The following is a 20,746-nucleotide window of genomic DNA, read 5'->3' as shown; positions in this document are numbered from 1 at the left end:
AGAGTAATAGTTTGGACTGAACTTGTTTAAAAACTAGTTGCCAATGTACCCAGTATAGGATCAGGTCCAAACATAGTTTAGGTAGATATCTTGTTGAAAACTTGTTCCCAAATTGTCTTTTTTGTTTTTCCAATTTTAAAATTCATTCATGGCTTCTGTATTCATTTTCTATTGCTTTGGGCATATGTGGCTTCTTCATGCATAATTATGTTTTTATTCCTTCATTTTTCCTGTTTCCTCACCACATGCGTGTACGACATCGCTAGGGACCCTATACCCAGGTAATGTAGGAATTTTAGATTGCAAAAAAGAAATAAGACAATTATAAAACTCAAAGGGCTAGTAATTCATATAGTCCACCTAGTGGGACCTAAGGCTTGGTTTTGTTGTTGTTATTGTTGTTGTAGTATTGGGAAGACTAATTGAGTAACAAAAGGATAGATGTATTTAATCACAACTCTTTAACATATGATCAAACTTCACTCAAGATCATTTCTTTGACATGTTGAAACATGAATAACAATTTCTTGGTGTAGTCATCTAAAAATGATATTCGATGAAGATCCAAAATCATTAAGCAACCAATATGTCTACCGCAATGTTGGGGTGGTCCTTATTTCAGGTTTAAAATGGAACATTTAGTATTAAATTAGGACTTTAAGTGATTATTTTTTTTTTCAGTTACTAGTAGTGGAATGAGGGTCATTCCTCATTTTAAAGGTCAACTATTTATTAAAGTGCAGGTCTCCACCTCTTCTATGCCATGAGGCATGGAGATAAAGTGGGAATGTGTTAAGACTAATTGAAAATGTAATATGGAGAGTAATGAAAGTGTCACCATTTGTGAAACCCATAACTAAAATATAATAAGAACATTTATTTAAAAGAAGAAACTTTCATTAAATGGAGCATAAAGAAGTACAACTAGATGTCATTTCTAGCCATACACTAATTGAAATTTTTAAAATTAAAATGACAAAAGAAATGCAATAACATAAACTGTAAACTGGTAGACTGCTAACTTCAAGCTACATGTTGGGGCAGTGGATTCTTTGTCACATTGGTTGCTCCCTCTACTCAGGCTTCTTAAAATCCAATAACCCTTTGTTTTCTCAGGCGTTGAACATGGTTTTTTAGCTACCATCAATTTTTTAGAGAATGCCCCATTTCTCCCATGTGAAAGGGAAATTTCTCATTTGGATTGAACCACGTAGGCAAAGGATTGTTGACTGGGGGTGGCACTTCTGGTCTAATGAGCTTCTACTCTAACATTTGCAGATAAAGATGTGTATAAGTTATCGAGATAGGCTTAGTCAACACCCTATCTCTTTTTGGCATAGTTTGATTGGCCACCTAAACCTATTGGGTCTCTGCTAAGATTGCATTCACGGAAGGTTTATCTATTGAAACTTGAGTAGGGAAGGTCATTGGGTTTGAAATGCAACTTAATTATACTAAATATGCTGCTAGGAGTAGCACTGATAGGATTTTCCCTTCGAGGAACCCTTAGTTATTGCCTGAACCTCTTCAACCTTCTTGTTTTTCTTCTAGAAAGAAATTTTATTAGTGTCAGCTTCTTTATCCAATCCCATAGGCAACTTGCCACTTTTGATAGCATCCTTTATCTAATTGCCCTGTATGACAAACTTGGAAAAACTTCTAGTTATAGTCCCAATCAATTTATTGAATTATGCCCTTTTCAGAGTACCCACAAAAATTTTGAACAAATTCTGAGTCGGTCAAAAGGGGATGCACTTGAACTACCACCTTACGCCAGTGTTGTGCACAATCCTTGAAGGTTTCATCATCTTTCTTCTCCATTTGGCTGGGCTAATCTCTATTTGGATTCACCATGGTATTGAACCTATAATTCCTAAAGAATGCCTCTATTTGCTATTGCCAAGTCTAAACCTGATTCCTATCCACTTGGAAGTACCTACACAGAGTGGGACCAATTAGACTACTATGGAAACAATGCATCATAAGAGGTTCATTACTTTTGTATGGCGTCATAGCCTGATTGTACATTATGGGATGCATCCTAGGACATCCATGACCATTTTACTTTTCAAAGTCTGAGATTTTAAACTTTGCCAAGATTAACACATTAGGAGTTTGGCATATGCTCTTTATATCCTAATTAGTGGGCCTATCCCTCCTTTATACAACTCTAAGTTTCCTCTCCAAGATTTTGATCTTATTTGCCACCAAGTTGTGCTATTTGGTAAGAGGAGTTGGATTCATCTTTTGTGCAAAAGCTTCTTCATTGAAAATAGTTTGGGGCACAATTGGCTTTGGCTAAGATGTAATTGCAGGTGGTGGGATTGAAAGAGTGTTTGTGGGGTGCCAACCTTCTTTTGTTTAGGTAGTAGGGAAGAAGAAGAAAAATTTGGATTATAAGTAAGGGTGGGGATAGTAGCCAGGTCTACCACTTTCGGAGTTTTTGCGTTATTGAAATTCCTTTACATATCAAGGATCAAGTATATATTCCACTTCATTGCATCCAACCTCTACTATAGGGCATTGTTGATATATGAATGATCTATGTGTTCAATTATTAATGATCTCGCAACTGTTTTTGATTGGGTTTGGGTTGGACTATGCAAGAAGACATTAATAGTATGCTTCTGCCTTAGCACAATTTTCGTTGAAAAAACTTTTTTTTTTTTTGAAAATATGGAACAAGGAAACTTTATTTTAGGAATGGTGATTAAACAAAATGTGGCCCTCTAAAAGATAGTTTTCCAAAATATTGTTTATTTTAAGAAAACATGTATGGTTGGAGCTGAGGTTCCTCATTTTTATTGAAGAAATAATGTGGATGACACAATGGATGGGCCATTCAAATAAAATCCTAAACCAACTGATGCAAAGGATATAATTGTACTTTTTAAAGAATGATGACTTTATATAAAAAATATGCATATTTTATGCTAATGATTGAAAGGAAAGGCCCTAGCTTCAAAAGGGTGAAGGTATATCTTATCAAAAAAGAGGACAGACTAGCATGCTATGGGCTTTCAAACCTATATCAACTAAATAAAAAATGAGAAAAAAAATCTAGACTGATCAAGCTAAACCAGAGAGCTCAACAAGCCCCCTAGTTTTGATTATTCTAACATGGACACTCTATAATGAAACTTAACAAGGAATGAATCCTAATAGTATATTCTAATGATGCATGCAATGCTTAATACTAACTACACGAGATGAATGGGAAAAATTGCAATATACCTAACTTGAAGACTCCTAGAGCCCTTGGTTGTGGGCATCTAACTATGAAAAGACTAAAATGCAATTTGAAATATATAACCCTTTATAACCTTGCCATGTTGATGCATGCAAATGTAATGCACAACGTTATCTTAATGAGATGAATGCTAAAAAGATAACCTTATATATACACACATGCAATGATAGCAATGAATGAGGGGATAAGAATGCAATGTGCTACACTAACTCATGAAAAAGCATGAAAATGTAGCCTAGAATTTAGAAAGGATACAAATATGTTATAAATTGACAACTATGCAACGCTAAATACAAGTGACATATAAAGACACTAAAAATGGATGAAAAGATGATGAGAAGACAAGATGATGAGAGAAGTAGTATAGGAAAGATAAAAGAGGGAACACTAACAAACCAAAAAGACAACCCCCAAGGGCTAAAGATAGGCAACTTCATAGAACTTCTACTCTAAAGGCAACACTCTATGGAAAACTACATACAAGGTAATTGGTGTAATACTTAACTAAAAAAGGCTCCTAGTTTGCTTTTGCATATCTAGAAGGCCTAGCAGGGCTCCCATCCTTACCCATTATAGGCTAAAAGTGGGCAGGACAGGTGGAATGTGTTGAGAATGGTGTATTTCCCAGAAAAAAAAAGGGGGGGGGGGGATGAATTGGAAATTTAAAACTTCCTAAGTCAAATCCACAATTAGTATAGCACAACATAGAGTCTTTCTAAATAGATTCCAATTCTCACGAATAAATGAGTATAAAAATATTTAAAACAAATAAAGCAATCACAATAGTTCAAGTATTAACATGCATGTGCGAAAATTAAAGTGCAGAAATTAAATAAGGGCCGACATATAATTTGTTATTGGGGTTCGGCCAATATGCCTACATCCTCACCTCAAGCTAACAAGTAAGAGGATTCCACTATCCTTTGCCCACTTACAGGTGGAGTGCCACCAATTACAAACCTCCTCTCCTTACTGGGTAAGGAATACCCCAGGTCACATTCACAGGGCTGACTCTAACCACTACAATCACACCTTAAAAAGGTGCTCTTGGTTTTTTTAACCTGGTCTAAACCATCTAGTGCTTTCTTAACCGAGTCTAAGCAATTCAGTGCACGTTACAGGCCAGTGCAATCATCTTCCGACCACACGTCGGGTCGGGAATACAACCAATAATAACATTTTGTACAAAGAAAGTGCTTCTACAATAAGCAAATGATGTACAATTTAAAGCACAAATACACTCACAAATGATAAAGATTTATGCTCAATCAAGTTTGTCAAATTCACCACTCAAGGATATGTTACTCAAATAATGTGTGAGAGGATAATATAAATGATCTTTGACTTAGGTATGAAATATTCACTATGCGTATTTCAAAGATAAAATCCAAAGAAAATAACATCTCCAAAAGTATTTTTCAATAATAAAGAATAAGAGATGATGATGGTTAGCCTTACACAAAGAAAAATTTTCGAATATGCACAAGAATATCTCCAAAAAATATTTGCAAGATTAAGTTTAAGAGACGTTGAATATAGCTCATAACAATGAAGAACAAACACTCTTCAAGTTGCAGTTGGTTTGCAAATGAAGAGTGTTGCGACATTCTCATGCGCAGGGCTAAAACACCAAGTGTGTGTTGCCCCAGGGTGCACGGATTGGAAAAGGTGTAAAAGCTGTGATTTTGAAAATGATATTTTTGTGTAAAAAAGTGTGTATGGAGTCGTCACTAACCTTTTAGTGTGGTTAGAACACCTGATTACTACCCAATTAAGGATAGAATTGGTCTTCGTTACCAGAGTCGAATCCGAGAGTACGATTATGTGAGGGGAAGGTATTAGCACCCCCTACGCGCTCGTTCTTACGAATGGTATATAATTAATAAAAAAATTATCCCAAAATAAATTTAATAAACCTTAGAAAATTACTCCTTTTCAAGAATCAAAAAATAAAAAAAAAATGCACAAAATAAAAATATAGTTTAAGCATTCCCTCATAATCAGGCCATACCATACTTCGAAGAGCTGAATGTCTTCCACTACAATCATCGGGATTGGAAAATCGAAAAAATAGTTTGAGAAATATACTCCCGGTATTTTTGAAATTGTCATAGAATTTTCTAAGTGTAAAAAATAATAGTCCGGGAGATTTGGGAACTTATTCGGGATGAAAACTTTTTTTTTTTTTGGGGCTTCAAAAGCATTTTTTTTAATTATTTTTATGATTTTCATGATTTTTCTAAGTGTGAAAACATTTTTATGAATTTTGTAATATTTTGTAATTTTTTAATATTTTTCCGGAATGCTAATTAAATAAAAAAAAAAAAAAAAAAGGTAACTAAGGCACAAAACAATGAGGATTTGAGCTTGAAAAATATTTTCCTGATTTTTGTGTGATTTTTCTAAGTGTAAAGACAATTTTGGGTTGCAAAAATATTTTTTTGTGAATTTTTTGGTATTTTATGTGATTTTTAACATAAGAATTATTTTAAACAATGAAAACTGACTTAAAATATTTTTTTAGAGATTTTCCCAATTTTCTAGATTTTTTTTTTTTTTTTTTGTGATTTTTCTAAATTTTTATGATTTTTTGTGAATTTTAAATGAATTATTGAGGTGTTTAAAAATTTTAAAAAGAAAAAAGAAAAATTGGTGTAAACCGATTCGGGGTTGGACTGGTCGAACATTGGCCGGCCTAGAAGGAAGACTGGTTTAGGGCCGGTCAGGACCAGCTGCGCCATGTAGCGTGTTGTGAGTGGAGGGTATACACAAGTGATGATGGCTAACACGTCATCATCGCGGCCGTCTCAGAAGAAACCAGATCAGACGATGGGGAAGTGACCACGTCATGCTTGTTTTGTGCGGAGAAGGAGACACCACATGTCATTTTCTTATGGCGCAAGCATGCTTAATTTTTTTTATTTTTTTGTCACTTTCTCTTCCCACAGTCTCTGTCTCCCTTGCTTAGTCTCCACGTCTTGCTCTCTCTCTCACTCGAGCGGCAGCCCCACTACCACCATCTCCTCTTGCGGTCACGGCTTTCCTGTTGGTTGCCATCCTCAAGCCGCACCTCTGGCCACCACCATCTCCAGATTTCACGGCACACGCAGCAATCTAAGCCCTCGCTCACTCTCTATCTCTCTGTTTGTCCGAATCGAAGAAGCTCCCAGCCCGAAACTACTCCAATCCTTCTTCTTCTTCTTCTTCATCGATGCTCAGTCCCAGCTTCAACATCCTGTTGATTCTTCCCGCAAATGTGCATGGATCATCCAAACAAAACCCAGACGTCAAGAGCGAAGTCTCGAATAGTATCGTCACCAGATCCCTCAACTCCCTTTGTAATTTCCTCTCGCTCACCTTCCACAAGCTCTCCTTACTCAAACCCTTTGCTCCTCAGGCTTCTTGCTCGTTTGAATAGGAGAAGCTCCGGCCTGGGTCTCTATGAAACTCTTCCAGCTCTTCCTTTCTCGTTCGTTCAAAATGAAGAGGCTCTCAACCCGGATCTTTGATAATCATCACCTTCGGCACCGGCGCCGGAGCTGGCACTATTAAGATCCTTGACCCTCAAATATGAAGCTTACGCCCTTGGTTCGCCAACAAATGAAGTCCAACCGCCGTTCGTCCCTTCTCTCTCTCCTCCGGTCTTTGTGCGTGTCTGAATGCTTGTTCTGGTGCGGTGAGCTTTCTGCAATCGGCTTCTGCTTGATTGAATACCTCCTCCTTTCTGAATGTTTGAATGAGTGATGCCCTTGCGTGTGTGATAGGCTCAAAATAGCGCCTTCTGGTCTCTGCTTCTGTAGAGTTTTCTCCTTTAGAGTTATTCTGCAATTTCTATTTGAAACTTTCTATTTTTGTAGGGTATTCTCTCTCTTCTTCTTCTCTCAATTCTAATTTGGACAGGATTTTTCCTGCTTTTTTCTAATTTCTCTCCATTTTGACAGAGTATTGCTGTGCTCTCAGAGTGGTTCCCCTTTCTACAGTGTCAGACTCTGGCGGCCCTAATTGGGTTGGTAGGGAATATTTTTTGAACTAATTTAAATTCCCCTTACGCGCACATGTGAATTCTTGTTTATGCATTTTATTTTATTTTTTTATTTTTAGCTAACCGCCCTTCTCTAATTCTTTTTGTGCGCAGGTGATCTGGGATTGGCCAGGTGGCGGCCTAGGAATGGCGGGCAGCAGGGAATCATTATCATTATTATTATTTATATATTCTTTTTCCGTGTATGCTGATGTACCCTCGGTTGCTCCTACTGCAACCTCTGTTTGTACAAACCTTTATTTCCTATACTTCTCCCCTTCTACTGCAACTTCTCTTGTAACATTTTATTTTTGTTGTTTTCACTTCACGTGTGCACATATACCTGTTGGCTTAACAAGGTTTACGAATCTTATTTTGATGATGATAAATCAAAAGAATTTAATATGTTTTGATTAAAGTGATGATGTTTCAATAATTAAGTATTAGAGTTTATTAAGGGTGCATTGATAGCCTACATTCTAAACAAGTGATCAAAAGAAAACTCAATAGATCAAACTTTGACAAATCTCATGAAAGTTTAAAGAATGTTGAAGCTCAAAGTTAAGATGGACTCATAGGAAGACATACATGAAGACTTCACATTTTGAATGTTCAAGTCTTAAGAAAAGTTTTATGTAAGGATTTCAATTCTAAATATGTTTTGAAACTCTTAGGAATGATTATTGACTTAGAGATCCATTTTTAAAATACTTGAAAAATATTTTTTAAGGTCGAAAGTTATTTCAAAAAGGTTAAAATTATTTTTTAAATGAAAAGCACCTTACATCTGCATTGATGAGCAATTTTCTCAATCAAAATATCCTTATATTAAAAAGTGTGCATCATTAAATTTGTGAAATTTTCTTTTAGATTTCTGTTGATAATCGGAATGCTCAAATCAGAGTTGTACAATGAAAGTTATACCCAAAATACTAAAGGGTGGTTCAAGCTGACAACACCTCTTTTTAAAAGGCAAGTGACTTTCCAAAATTAACATAAAGTACCATGGGAAACTTTCAAAATTGTTTGCATGGCCTCCAAACTTTGTATAAACTTGGGAAATATTCCAAGTAAACTTGGGTAATAAGAAATTACTTTTAGAACTCTATAAATACATAGAAAATCAAAGGATTTTTACACACAACTACTTAAAATCTAGCAATCAAAGTCTATAATTCTCAAAACTTTCTTGCTCACATATCCTTGCTAAAGTTCTACTGAATTCCAGCTGCTACAACCACTCAGTTCTTGTGCTTTTACTAAGTTGCATTCAATATAAAGAAGAACTCGGTGATTAATTTCTTGAGCTTCAAATTCCACCTTTATTGATATTTAATTTGAAGTATATTAGTACTCTAACTTGTACTAATCAACTCTATTATGAAAATGTCTTTGTACACAAATTATTTTTCTTGTTTCTTGTTATTTTTTGACGGTTCTGGTTGTTGAATCTTTGGTTTACCAAGCATGGCGTATCGCTTGAAGATGAGGGTTCTATCTTATTTGAAGGAGTATGCAAAAGGTTTGCTCTGCCTGGTTAAGGGAGCGATATAGTGAATCCTTGGGTGGTGTACTTAAGGTGAGGACGTAGGCGGGTATAGCCGAATCTCATAAAAATCTTGGTGTCGCTCTCCTCCCTATTCTCTTTAAATTACAGCACATATAAACAGCGTGGATGCTCATTTAAATTGCTGGATATTAATTTACTTTTGGGAATTGCGTAAACCGTAAGGGAGTACGTTGATTAATCAATATTATTACGGAAACCACAAGGGAGTACATTGATTGATTAATACCAAAGCTCATTAACATATTGGTTGGTTACATACCTAAACTCAAGATACTTATTTGATATCGATATTTGAATTTTGGAAGTTTGGTTGAATTTTCTATTTTTGCAATATCAAGTTAACTTCATTGATTGGATTGAATAACAATTATACTTGTGAAGTTGTTGTGTTTGAAGAGTGTGATTGCAAATTAACTCAAATTGAAAAAGGGTTAACTCTTAACTAAATGAACTTGTAAGATGTAACAAATGATTTATAAAGAAATTATAAAAAACCCAATTCACCCCCTCCCTCTTGGGAGTACACCTAACTTTTCAGTATTCCCTTTCCCTGTTAATAAATTGTGACCTCAATTTTACCTTTTTGGTGTTGACCCAAAAGACCAATGCCACGTAGAAGAGCTAGCAAATAAAACCAACTTTGAACCAGACAACAAAACCGGTTTTGAAATTGGACAACTCAAAATCAAAGATTTAAATTAAAGATCGAAAATCTCAATTTAAAACTCAAAAATTTTGATTCGAAATTTGGCGGACTCAAATTAAGATGACCTTTAGAAAAAAAAAAAAAACTCGATTTGCAATAAAAAGACTAAATTTTGAAACCTGACCCAAGGTTAGATGAATTAAAAATCAAAGGTGAAATTAAAAAGGACTTAATAATCAATATTAAAAGACCCTAACCGAGAAATTTGAGATCAGGGGAACCAGTTATTTTTTTATTGAAACAAACTAGGACTTGAACCTAAAAGTTAAAACAATCTCAATTTTCAAATGAAAGAAATAAGGAGCTCAATTTTGAACTTCAAGGGGGAATTCGATTTTCCAAACCACAAAGGTTTTATTTCATAAAACATGTCCTAAAAGAGTTAGAAAAATAAACTCATTAATGGAATTTACACTTGACATTTTATTAGGACTCAAACACGAAATAGGAAGACTCTATGACTAGAACTTCAAAACGGGGTTCTAATTTTGTAGATGACTTAACTGAAAACCAAATGGGCTTCCAATGACCGATTTAAAGTCAATTTTATTATTCCAGGTCTTCTTAGGAGTTGCCTAGTTAAAATAGGGGTGTTTACAATTGCGCCTTTTTGTAGGCTTCGTTGTTTCAATGTGACAGTAGGGACTCTCCTACATAAGTTGTAGCAACAAGTTTTGAAGTGGTTCCTGAAATGCCCGATTCATAAAATTACTCTGGTTAAACTACAGAGAATCACTGTCGAGTTCTTGAAATCACGTTTATGAGCTGATTTGGGCTGAAATCAAGCAAGAAATCAAGGAGAGAACGAGGGAGAGCCATAGCCCTAAGAGAGAGAAAGAGAGAGATTTGATTTTGTTTATATGAAACGGCTTGCAAGATCTTACATATAAGCCACTTTCAGACAAAATCGTTGATGGTTTTCCTAAAACCGTCGACGGTTTGGCTTTTAACCAATCCTTTTCACCATTCTACCCTTAACTTAACCGTGTCGCAATATTAACAAAACCATCGACGGTTTTCTGCTCCCCCACAAAATCGTTGACAGTTTGGCCTACACCAAACCAAATTCCTTATTTTTCTTGTATTTTCTTATTATTCCTATTTTTCGGGTTGCTACATTCTCCACTCTTTATTATTGACCTTATAGGTCATATCCCATTTTGATTATGACAAATATTTTGGTATTTAATGGTTGATGAGTTTGTGTGCGAGATCAATTGGAAGTTTTATATGGTGCATATGGACTTGAAGAAAATAAAGGCCTAGAATATTTATTTGTTGTAATTTAATTAAGTTTTATTAGGGTCTATAATATTTAAATAATAATGGTCTGTAATAATTAATGCATTGCATGCATGATAGGACAAATAAGGACAAAGACCTTAAACTAATCATAGGTCCTAAATTATAGCATGAAAAAAACCCCTATATATCTTAGAAGTAATAATCATGTGAATAGAGGTGACTTAAAATGAAATTAGGACTAAAATGCACAATCTTTGTGTGTTCGATTGACCGAACCAGAACACACATAGATCTTTAGTCGACCGAGCCTCTCCAGGGTGAAAAATTTGACCATTTGGTCGACCATCCTTAAAATGAACATCAATGCCCTAGTCGACTGAATTGGAATGTAGGGAAATCCCAAAGCCCTGGTCAATCAAACTGGCACAAGGGGAAATCCCAAAGCCCTAGTCAATCGAACTTGAAGTTGAAAAATGGCATTGTCCACCAAACATCCAAATTCAGTCAACTGAACTTAGCTTGGTGGACCGAACCTCGGAGGTTCCAAAATCCTCTAAAGTATGATCAACCAACTCCTCGGTTCAAAAACACCCTGGTCGACCAAACTGAGTAACTTGGTCGACCGAACCTTAAAAATGGTTTATCGAACCTCTCGGGTTGCTCGAATTTTACCGAGGATAAAACGTGGTTAATTTTTATTAAACCTATTTAAACTTTCTCAAAAATACCTAATAGGTCCTGAACGATTATAATTTTTGGGGTCTATATATACCCCCTTATTTGGATGGATTAGGAACTAATTAACAAAATATCATTAGCAAATCCTCTCTGAAATCCAAAAACCCTATTTCTCATATTCAAGCTCTCCACTTCCATTCTTACTCATTCCCATTGCAAAAATCATTTAGTAAGAGGGCTCTTGTGACACTACAAAAAATAAGGTTATTAGTGACGGTTTTTAACCATCACTAATACTCACAAAACCATCACTACTAGTTTTAGTGACGGTTATATGAGTATTAGTGACGGTTTTCAATTTGTCGCTATACCTACCATTACTAATACTTATTAATGACGAATATTTCAAACCGTCACTAATAATAGAGTATTAGTGACGGATTTAAACCGTCACTACTAATAGCGTATTAGTGACGGATTTAAACCGTCACTACTAATAGCGTATTAATGACGATTTTAATCCGTCACTAAAGACCAAAGCCCGTCACTATAGATTCTATACTAGATCAATCAAAAACCGTCACTAATGCTTTATTATTAGTGACGGTTTTAAATTCGTCACTAATTCTCTATTATTAGTGACAGTTTAAATTCGTCACTATTGCATTATTATTAGCGACAATTTTATATTCGTCAATATTACTTCATTATTAGTGATGGTTTAAATTCATCACTATTGCTCCATTATTAGTGATGGTTTCATATTCGTCACTATTACTCCATTATTAGTGACAGTTTTATAATCGTCACTATTATTCATTAGTAGTGACGATTTGAGAAACGTCACTATTGGTCTATTATTAGTGACGATTTCTGAACCGTCACTATTTTTCTATTATTAGTGACGATTTTAGAACCGTCACTATTGCTTTGTAGAACCGTTACTTATGGATTTAGTGACGGTTTTAAACCGTCACCTATACTTAAATTGCACAATTAACAGTAGAGTGTATTTTTTTCTAATTATTAATTCCTGTAAAAATCTGATTCAAATTAATTCCTGTAAAAACCATAATTGCAATTCAAATTTAAGTACAAATATATTATACAAATTCAAATTTAAATACACAACATTATAAAAATTCAAATTTAAATACATTTCATTTGTTCAGATAAAAAAAAATGGAAAGCTGCATCCGAGCTGCATGACATCGTCCTGACGTTGTCACAGTTGCAAACCCTACAAATTAAGAAAGTTAAAAAAATTAGTATACGGTTTTTGAAAATAAATCACTATGTAGAACATATACAGGCATAAAAAATAAATCACATCAACATCATATTGTAGAGGACGAAATAATCCACCCCTCAATCAGTACACACCAATACAAAGAATGAAAAACAGAGCAACAATGCAAATTAGGTAGTGCACACTAGCACAAAGCAACACTATAGAACTTCAAAGGTTAAGTTCAAAAAGCAGTCACGACTACAGAATTCAGTATTCTAGGAGGAATCACAGATATACATAGCCTCGAATAATTGCAAGCACTTAAGCAGCTGTGCTGACACTCAATAAACAATCTAGCAGCAGCTAGAAGCATTTGCAAGCAGGGCTAGGTGGTCACGTACACACACAACATCATTACAGTATTTTCACACGACAACCAATTAGAAGAAGAATCAGAAACATTTGTAAGTTGACTTATGCTGAGGTAATGCATTGAAGATGTCTTTTGGACTGCCACCACAACCTTGAGGCTTTGAAGGACATAATGTGAAATTTAACCAGTTAGATGGAAGGTATCGTGGCTAAAATAAGCTTACGTTTTAATGGCCTTGAAGTTGTAAATATAACATCATAAACATCAATCAAACTACACAGTTCTCACATAGGTGAGCCTATATTGCCAAGTAGAAAAAAAAAATTGATATATACTTGGACAATTACTACACCGTGCCTGCAGCAATGGAACACGGTGGCTGCCAAGCAATTGTGCATGAAACAATGAGATCAAATTCTTAGATCTGATTCATTCGTTGAAACTGAAAGAAGGTGTTGTAATAAAATGACAAAAATATGATTAGTTAAGGAAAGTTAAGAAGAAACAAGGCCAAGACCCCTTGATAGTTCTTACCTCCTAAAAAGTATGGGTCTCTTAAGAATTTTTAGGAAAAGGAGAAAGTTAGGACGCTCACTTATTTTGGAAATGTGATCTTCTTGTAACTAGTCTATACTGGAATATTGTTGTAATCTTACAATAATAAATGTTTTTATTCAAATTATTCTTTCACCATCTTTTCCTTGTAAACCTCATCTCTATATTATAAGGTAACCATTGTTAGGGAACAGTACAAGGAAAGACTATAACGTGAGATAGGGAAGACCACATTCTGAGATAGGAAATGAAACATGTTTGGCAAGAGATGTGCACAAATAACTTTAAAATATATCTAAGCATCTCATCTAATCAGCAGTAAGGATGCAAGAACATTTGAGCTTTTAGAATACTGCTAGTATTATGGCCATCTCCTAAAGTTTCCTTCCATTTGGCAAAATGTCCCATTGGAGAGAGAGAACCCCCACAAGCTAGTTTACCCATGAATTTGCTTTCAAACAATATCCTAGTAACATATTCTATGATATATATATATATGTGTGTGTGTGTGTGTGTGTGTGTGTGTGTGTGTGTGTGTGCATTCTCGGGAACAAACAAGATGTTAATGTCAAAGATATCAGAGAAATGAAATATTATATATATAGGAATAGGACCAACATCATATTTTTATCTTCCCCTCTGCTCACGTCATCTCAAATTATTATACATTAAAAACAAAAAAATATATTTAATTTGAATTGCGCTACACACTACCAATTATAATTAGTGGATCTGGAGAATATTCATTTACACTGTTCATGGTAAGACTGGGTAGTACACTTTCATGTAAAAGATTATTACACTATAATTTTGATGATGTCCAAGAAATAGATAATTCTTTCTTTATTTTGCAGTTATTGATCTTGAGAACCATTGGGATTCTTTTGCCTATCTACGTCATGGTTAGAGCATTTACAGCCATTCTACGTCAGAGACACCAATAGGTCAGTAGTGAATCAGCTGTTCTCTGGGATTGTAGGTCTTGTGAAGCTGCTGGGTTCTGCATTTAGACTTTGCTTGACACAAAAAACTTAGATGTCTAAGCCCCCTAGGCCCTAGCTACCTCCTAAGTTCCAAATCTTTGATAAATACAAAAGTTGTGCAATCCATCCTTCATTTCAACCTTTCCACATTCTATAATGATAACGGGGATTCCAAATGAGTACTTTGTTGTTTTGGTTGGAGATATGATCACAGAAGAAGCCCTTCCAACTTACCAGATGATGCTTAATACCTTAGATGGTGTTCGGGATGAAACAGGTGCAAGCCTTACTTCTTGGGCAATTTGGACCAGGGCGTGGACTGCTGAAGAGAACATGCATGGTGACCTTCTCAACAAGTACCTCTACTTGTCTGGGAGAGTAGATATGAAGCAAATTGAGAAGAAAATTCAGTATCTGATTGGATCAGGAATGGTGAGGTCCTTAACACATCTTGACAGTGTGGTTTCATAACCATTTTTTAGCTTTGGAATTATACACTTCAGAAAACAAGAGACACAAACAATTTTTTGGTAAATCCATAATTTTTTATGCAAAATAACAACCACTACTAATGCTTTTGGAGTAGTAGGTTGCTGATACTTAGCTGAAGGCAATTGATTTTGCAGTGGTGCATGTGTGTGCTTGTGTGGGAATGTGTGTGAAATGAAATAATTTCTTTCCAGAAGTTGAATGGAACTCAAATCTTTATTATTTTATCTAGGCTGTGGTTTGTCCAAGCTATAGTTTATTTATGTCATTCTTCTTGATAGCAGATTTTATAATTTTTGAAGAACAAAGATATTCTTTTTAAGATGTGCCTAAGGTGTGTGTGCAAAAGACCTAGGATGTTATTCCTGGTCTCAAATCTCACCTAGGAGTTCTCATACGGTAAAAGTTGTCCTTAAGGATTTCTTTAGCTTTCTACTCTTTCTACGTTGGGAAAACATTGATTGAGAAATTTGAATTATTTGTATGTTTATTCATATATTAATCATTTCTAGACATTGCTTACCCTACCCATTGAACTCCCATCCTCACTCCTCCCCCCGCCCCCCAGAAAAAAAATTAAAATTAAAATTTTCATTAATTCATTTGTAACTTGAACAAGAAATGAAGGCAGTGGTAAGGTGGCCAAAGTGTTTGTATGCATGTAAACAAAAGCTTAGGAGCATGGGGGAAATGTTCACCTTGAATGGTTTGTTATGTTCTTGATATCTCTCTTTTTTTATTTTTCTTGGTGATTTTATAGGATCCCCGTACGGAAAATAGCCCATACCTTGGGTTCATCTACACATCATTCCAAGAAAGAGCCACCTTTATCTCCCATGGTAACACCGCCAAGCTCGCGAAGGAACATGGGGACCTGAAATTGGCTCAGATATGTGGAACTATTGCATCAAATGAGAAGCGCCATGAAACTGTCTACACCAAAATAGTGGAAAAGCTCTTTAAGATAGATCCCGATGGTACCGTGTTGGATTTTGATGACATGATGAGAAAGAAAATCTCTATGCCAGCCCATTTGATGTATGACGGACATGACGACAACCTCTTTGAGCACTTTTCAGCTGTTGCTCAGCGGCTTGGGGTCTATACTGCCACAGATTATGCATATATATTGGAATTTTTTGTGGGAAGATGGAATATGGAGAAGCTAATCGGAATTTTAGGTGAGGGGCAGAAAGCCCAGGATTTCCTTTGTGGGTTAGCTCCTAGAATCAGGAGGCTAGAGGAGAGAGCTCAAAGGAGGGCGAAGCAAGTTACTACCGTTCCTTTCAGTTGGATTTTTGATAAGGAAGTGAAGCTGTAGGTGCAAGTATGGAAAAGCAAAGGTCAGCGTCACTCCTAAAAATCTTTTTCCAAACAGAACTAGAGAGGAGTTTCTCAAGATGTAAGCTGATATTCTAGAAAGTATCCTTTTCTTTTCATTGTTCTCATTAGTTAATTACATTTATTCCAGGGTCCATATCTAAACAAACAAAGGACTCACCTGCAAAGAGTTTTAGGGGATGACAATGTATTGATTGTCAAATTTTCTAATAGAGAGATAGACCTCAGCACTTCAGCGACCTGTTCTGGTAATCATTACACTACCTACAGAAGTATTGCAAAGGAAGGAATTCTTGTAGGTTTACGTGGTTATCGATTTTTTGGTGAGCTTTTCTTTTCCCATTTATTCATGCTTTTGGTTTGGTTAATTTTGAAAATTTATGTCCTGATTCCTTTTGTGTCCTAATCATGACTCTTTATTGGTCTGTTGTTGATCTAAGTCAATTCATGATAGTTTGTTGTAAGGAATTCTTGTTGGTCTATGTAATTACAATTTTACCAAGACTTTATGAGCATGCTTTTAGTATGATATTCAATTGAACTATGTACTGTTCCTAGTGATTTTCTTTGCTCCCATTTGTCATTGTTATGTTTTAATTGCTTCAGGTAATAATTTATTCAAGTGCTTTGTTAAGTTTTATGGTTTTAGGAGTTAGATTTCCTTGATAGAAGTGTTTTTTGGAAGAATGATGTGAAAGAATGTTGGATGTTAAGGGTGCATTCGATTCAAGACAACAATGGAATACTAAACTAAATTCAAACTTGATTGATCTTGTAATTGATGAACTCAAACTCAACTTGACTACAAGTTCTTAAAATTTGAGCTCGACACAATTAAGCTCTATTTAAAATATTATTAAATATATTTATAAAATTTATTAGAATATATACAATTTATATAAGACATATAATATAGCACTTATACAATATAAAAAAATACATAAATAACAAAAGCTTGATTAGGATGGTCATTAGTGCTGTGAAAGTCAAAACTCAATTTGTCAAGGTACTCGAGTTCTGGAAGTTGACTCATTTACACACCTACAGCCCTATGCTTGCTTGCCATGTCAAATTTATTTAGCCTTCTTGCTTTTCCCCTTTAACATTTCTCTAGAAGATATCCACCTTATTTATTTGCTAGCATTAAAGGATTTCAGAACCTGTCCTTGATTTTCCCATACACCTACATTCTTACAAAAATTTTAAGCTTTGTTGTGCCACTATGAGAATCTGTTTGAAAGCAGAATCAACTTGCAGTACACCATTTTATTTTGTGTCTATCTTTTCTTGGACCATGTCTTCTAGACATTTAGTTTTATCTTGAGACTAGTTGGATGTTTTTCCAAACTGAGGCTATTGCCTATTCACTTGTTATGTTCACTGCAGCTAATATGTAAATTCATGTTTTATACATTTGTTGTGGATAAAAGTTATATTAATGTAGGGATACTTTCTAGAATGTGAGCTTTAGGATTATTTGCTACCAAAATTTAGTTTGTTGATGAAGTCTTTTAAAAAAGAATGATTGATAATATGGGCTTTTTGTTTATCATCTGCTGATTTGGATCAGTTGGATTTGGTCTGCTAGATGGGCAAGATATCATCATAAGATACAAATTTCTATTATGTTCATATGCGCATGACGTCAATACGAAGTTATGAGTTTGTTTTACATCCGTACATTTAATTTATAACAAAGAATTCATATTGTACTCAGGCAGGGTTGATGGCAACCATCTTGAACATTTCACTGTTGCTAATCGCATGTGTTGGTACTAAGTGAACCCAACCCTGATGATGGCCTTATGTGTGACAGCAGTAAGTAAGTCGATGTACTTCAAGTTGTTTGGATGGGTTTGGGTTAAAGGCATCTCTTTGATTTATTAGTATGTTTGGATATGAGTGTATAAGCAGGGAATACAATACAATCGACAAAGCTTTTGACCAAAAGGCATGATATAATGATGAGAAAATGACCAAGGGCTGTGGACCTGGATTGGATATGGAGTCCAAGGGGACACTAGTGGTGTTAAAATATCAGAATGGTTCAAGCTCGAAATAGAAGGAATAGGAATCATCTTTTTTTTTCTGCAATAACAAGTTTCTAGTCATCTTATGAGTTTGCTCAGAAATAGAAAGAGAAATACAATTATATAAGACAGTTGACAAACTAGCCCCATAACTTGTATATTGAAACCATCTATTAATTAAATGGAAACAATAGTTATTAAAAACTCGAATATGTCCATATCAAATATAGCAGCATTCCTTCAGAAAACGAAAACCATTAGCCTCGAAAATTACAGACAGTAGTAGAAGTAGATGTGCTGCCATAAGCCACAATGGGGTTAGAGTAACTATGCAATCCTTTAAACCAAACAAGTCTATGCACTGAAGAAGAAAATTTGCACACTTTAGAAATAGAATATTAAGTAATGTGTGGTACTTAAAACCAAAAGTTTTTTTTAACAATGTTTCATGCCCTTAGTGAACAATTACTTAATCTAATTTAGCTCGCAGCCATGAGTTCAAGATTTTGTGCATTCGTAATCGAAATAAACTTCCGATTCTCAACCTTGGGAGTGGTCATATGTGACAAAGGAGAAAGATAGACTAAGAAAATCAGATTTTCTTAATTTCAGGGTGTGTATGTCATTAACTTTTCAAAAATTATTTGGAAGAAAATTATCTTGAAATCCAAACTACATCATACTTACCATTGTGTAGCATTGAGTTTGAAAGACCATGCTGGATGAAAGCCTAGAAAAATTACACCACACCAATTATTGATATAGGCCAGAAAAAGAATTACATTCGTCCCAAAAGGAGGCTGCTGCAAATGTAAAAATCCAAATACAAAATAATCAAAAGAGACACAAGATAGGCCTCTATAATTTCCTTAAAAATCTAGCCCTCTTATCATGAATTTCCAACGGACCAAAAATCAAAACACTACTTACCCAAGTTCGGGGGCATCGGGGGGTCGATCATTTGGTGTGTGTGAATAAAAATTAAGGTTTGTAGAAAGAAATCATGCTCAAAAACACAACCTCATTTTTTTTACAAAATCAATGTGACTTAATGAGGAAAACAAAAAAAATACCAATTCAATTTTCATGGCAGTCCCAAAAGTCTTACAAAATATGTGTCAGCTGTGGAAACCAAATTTAGATATCAATATCATCTATAGATTTGATTCCATTAATGACATTGACTGTATAAAGTACAATAAATTGGTTTAAATTTTACAAGAAACAGACCCAAAAATGAATTTCTAGAACTTTAAAAAGGCTTTTGATAGAAGTAGTCTCAGAGTTGAAAAACCCAAACAATTTCAAGCTCCCTTTCATTATATTCCTACAACTCTTCCTAGCTACAGAACTAATTTACTTTTTGCTTGTAGATACATAACCATTTAGGTCATTTAAAATTAACAATCCAAATTCCTAAATAATTTAAATAATTTTTTTGGGGTCGATCAATTTTTAAATTGTTACGTTGTCAATAAACTGATTTTTTTTCATATGAAATTTAACCTCTCGAGACTTGATGGTTTATGCAAGGAATAACCATCTATTTTTTTTTTTTTACAGGCCATTGGTTATTTACTTAGTCAATTCCACGTGTGGATGAACATACAAGCAGTTTACTTTGCACATATAAATTACTATTAAGGTCCTGTGGATCAACTAAACATTGGAAAGATTGAATTGGAATAAAATTTGGAACAGGGCTGGACCCTTGGGAATTTGCTAGAGCAGCAAAGCATTGGGAAAGATGAAGTTGATTGGCGAAGACGTTAACCTAGAGTGGCAACTCTTGGATCAAGGACTAAGAAAAAAGGACATTTTGGTATAGCCTCAAGTTTTGTTAAAAGAATTTACATGGACTTTATTTCAATTCTCTGGCAAGAAGGGAGTAGAAAAAGAGACAATCCTTGTTGAAGAAAGGATTATACTCCTTGCTAGGCATGTGCAGGAGGAGGATTGAAGGGTGGTGATGTGTTGGTAAAAGCCATGTCTTGGGCGGGAAGTTCTTTAGGCCAAGTTTGGACGACTGTTTGGGGTGGGGATTTTAGTAGGGCACGACAAGCTTGTTGTTTTAATTTTTCAGGAATTACCTTATCCTTTTGTCATCTTTCTCGATTAGTACTTCTTTCTGTCAATGTACTAGGTATAAGTTCGTGACTCCTTGTCTGTGTGCACATGCACACGAATGCGTTTTGTATGGTGCGTGGTTTGATGTCACAAAATGGAGGGAGATTGGGGGACAGGGGAAGATAATGGTGGTTCGTGGTCACAACT

At 35.1% G+C, this 20,746-nt stretch overlaps 1 protein-coding gene across 1 annotated transcript; it reads left to right on the top strand.

The window, feature by feature from the left end:
* The first annotated feature begins 8,738 nt into the window (after positions 1-8,738).
* LOC131153882 (stearoyl-[acyl-carrier-protein] 9-desaturase, chloroplastic-like) lies at positions 8,739-16,507 on the top strand. Its single transcript, XM_058106330.1, has 4 exons — positions 8,739-8,793; positions 10,338-10,359; positions 14,780-15,044; positions 15,862-16,507. Exons 1-4 carry the CDS (start codon positions 8,739-8,741, stop codon positions 16,420-16,422), a joined length of 903 nt encoding a protein of 300 aa, XP_057962313.1. The 3' UTR covers positions 16,423-16,507.
* The last annotated feature ends 4,239 nt before the right edge of the window (positions 16,508-20,746 follow it).

This window comes from Malania oleifera, chromosome 4, assembly GCF_029873635.1.
Source record: "Malania oleifera isolate guangnan ecotype guangnan chromosome 4, ASM2987363v1, whole genome shotgun sequence".
In the NCBI taxonomy this organism is placed as follows: domain Eukaryota; kingdom Viridiplantae; phylum Streptophyta; class Magnoliopsida; order Santalales; family Ximeniaceae; genus Malania; species Malania oleifera.
Note: the sequence above shows the minus strand (reverse complement) of the source record. Positions and strands in the feature narration are given on the sequence as shown.

What these genes read in the sequence shown, in the direction of transcription:
- LOC131153882 (XM_058106330.1), top strand. Translation starts at nt 8,739, where the DNA reads ATGGCGTATCGCTTGAAGATGAGGGTTCTATCTTATTTGAAGGAGTAT. An exon ending in TTTGAAGGAGTATGCAAAAG is followed by an intron (nt 8,794 to 10,337) that starts GTTTGCTCTGCC and finishes AAATCAAGCAAG; the next exon opens with AAATCAAGGAGAGAACGAGG. An exon ending in ATCTGATTGGATCAGGAATG is followed by an intron (nt 15,045 to 15,861) that starts GTGAGGTCCTTA and finishes GTGATTTTATAG; the next exon opens with GATCCCCGTACGGAAAATAG.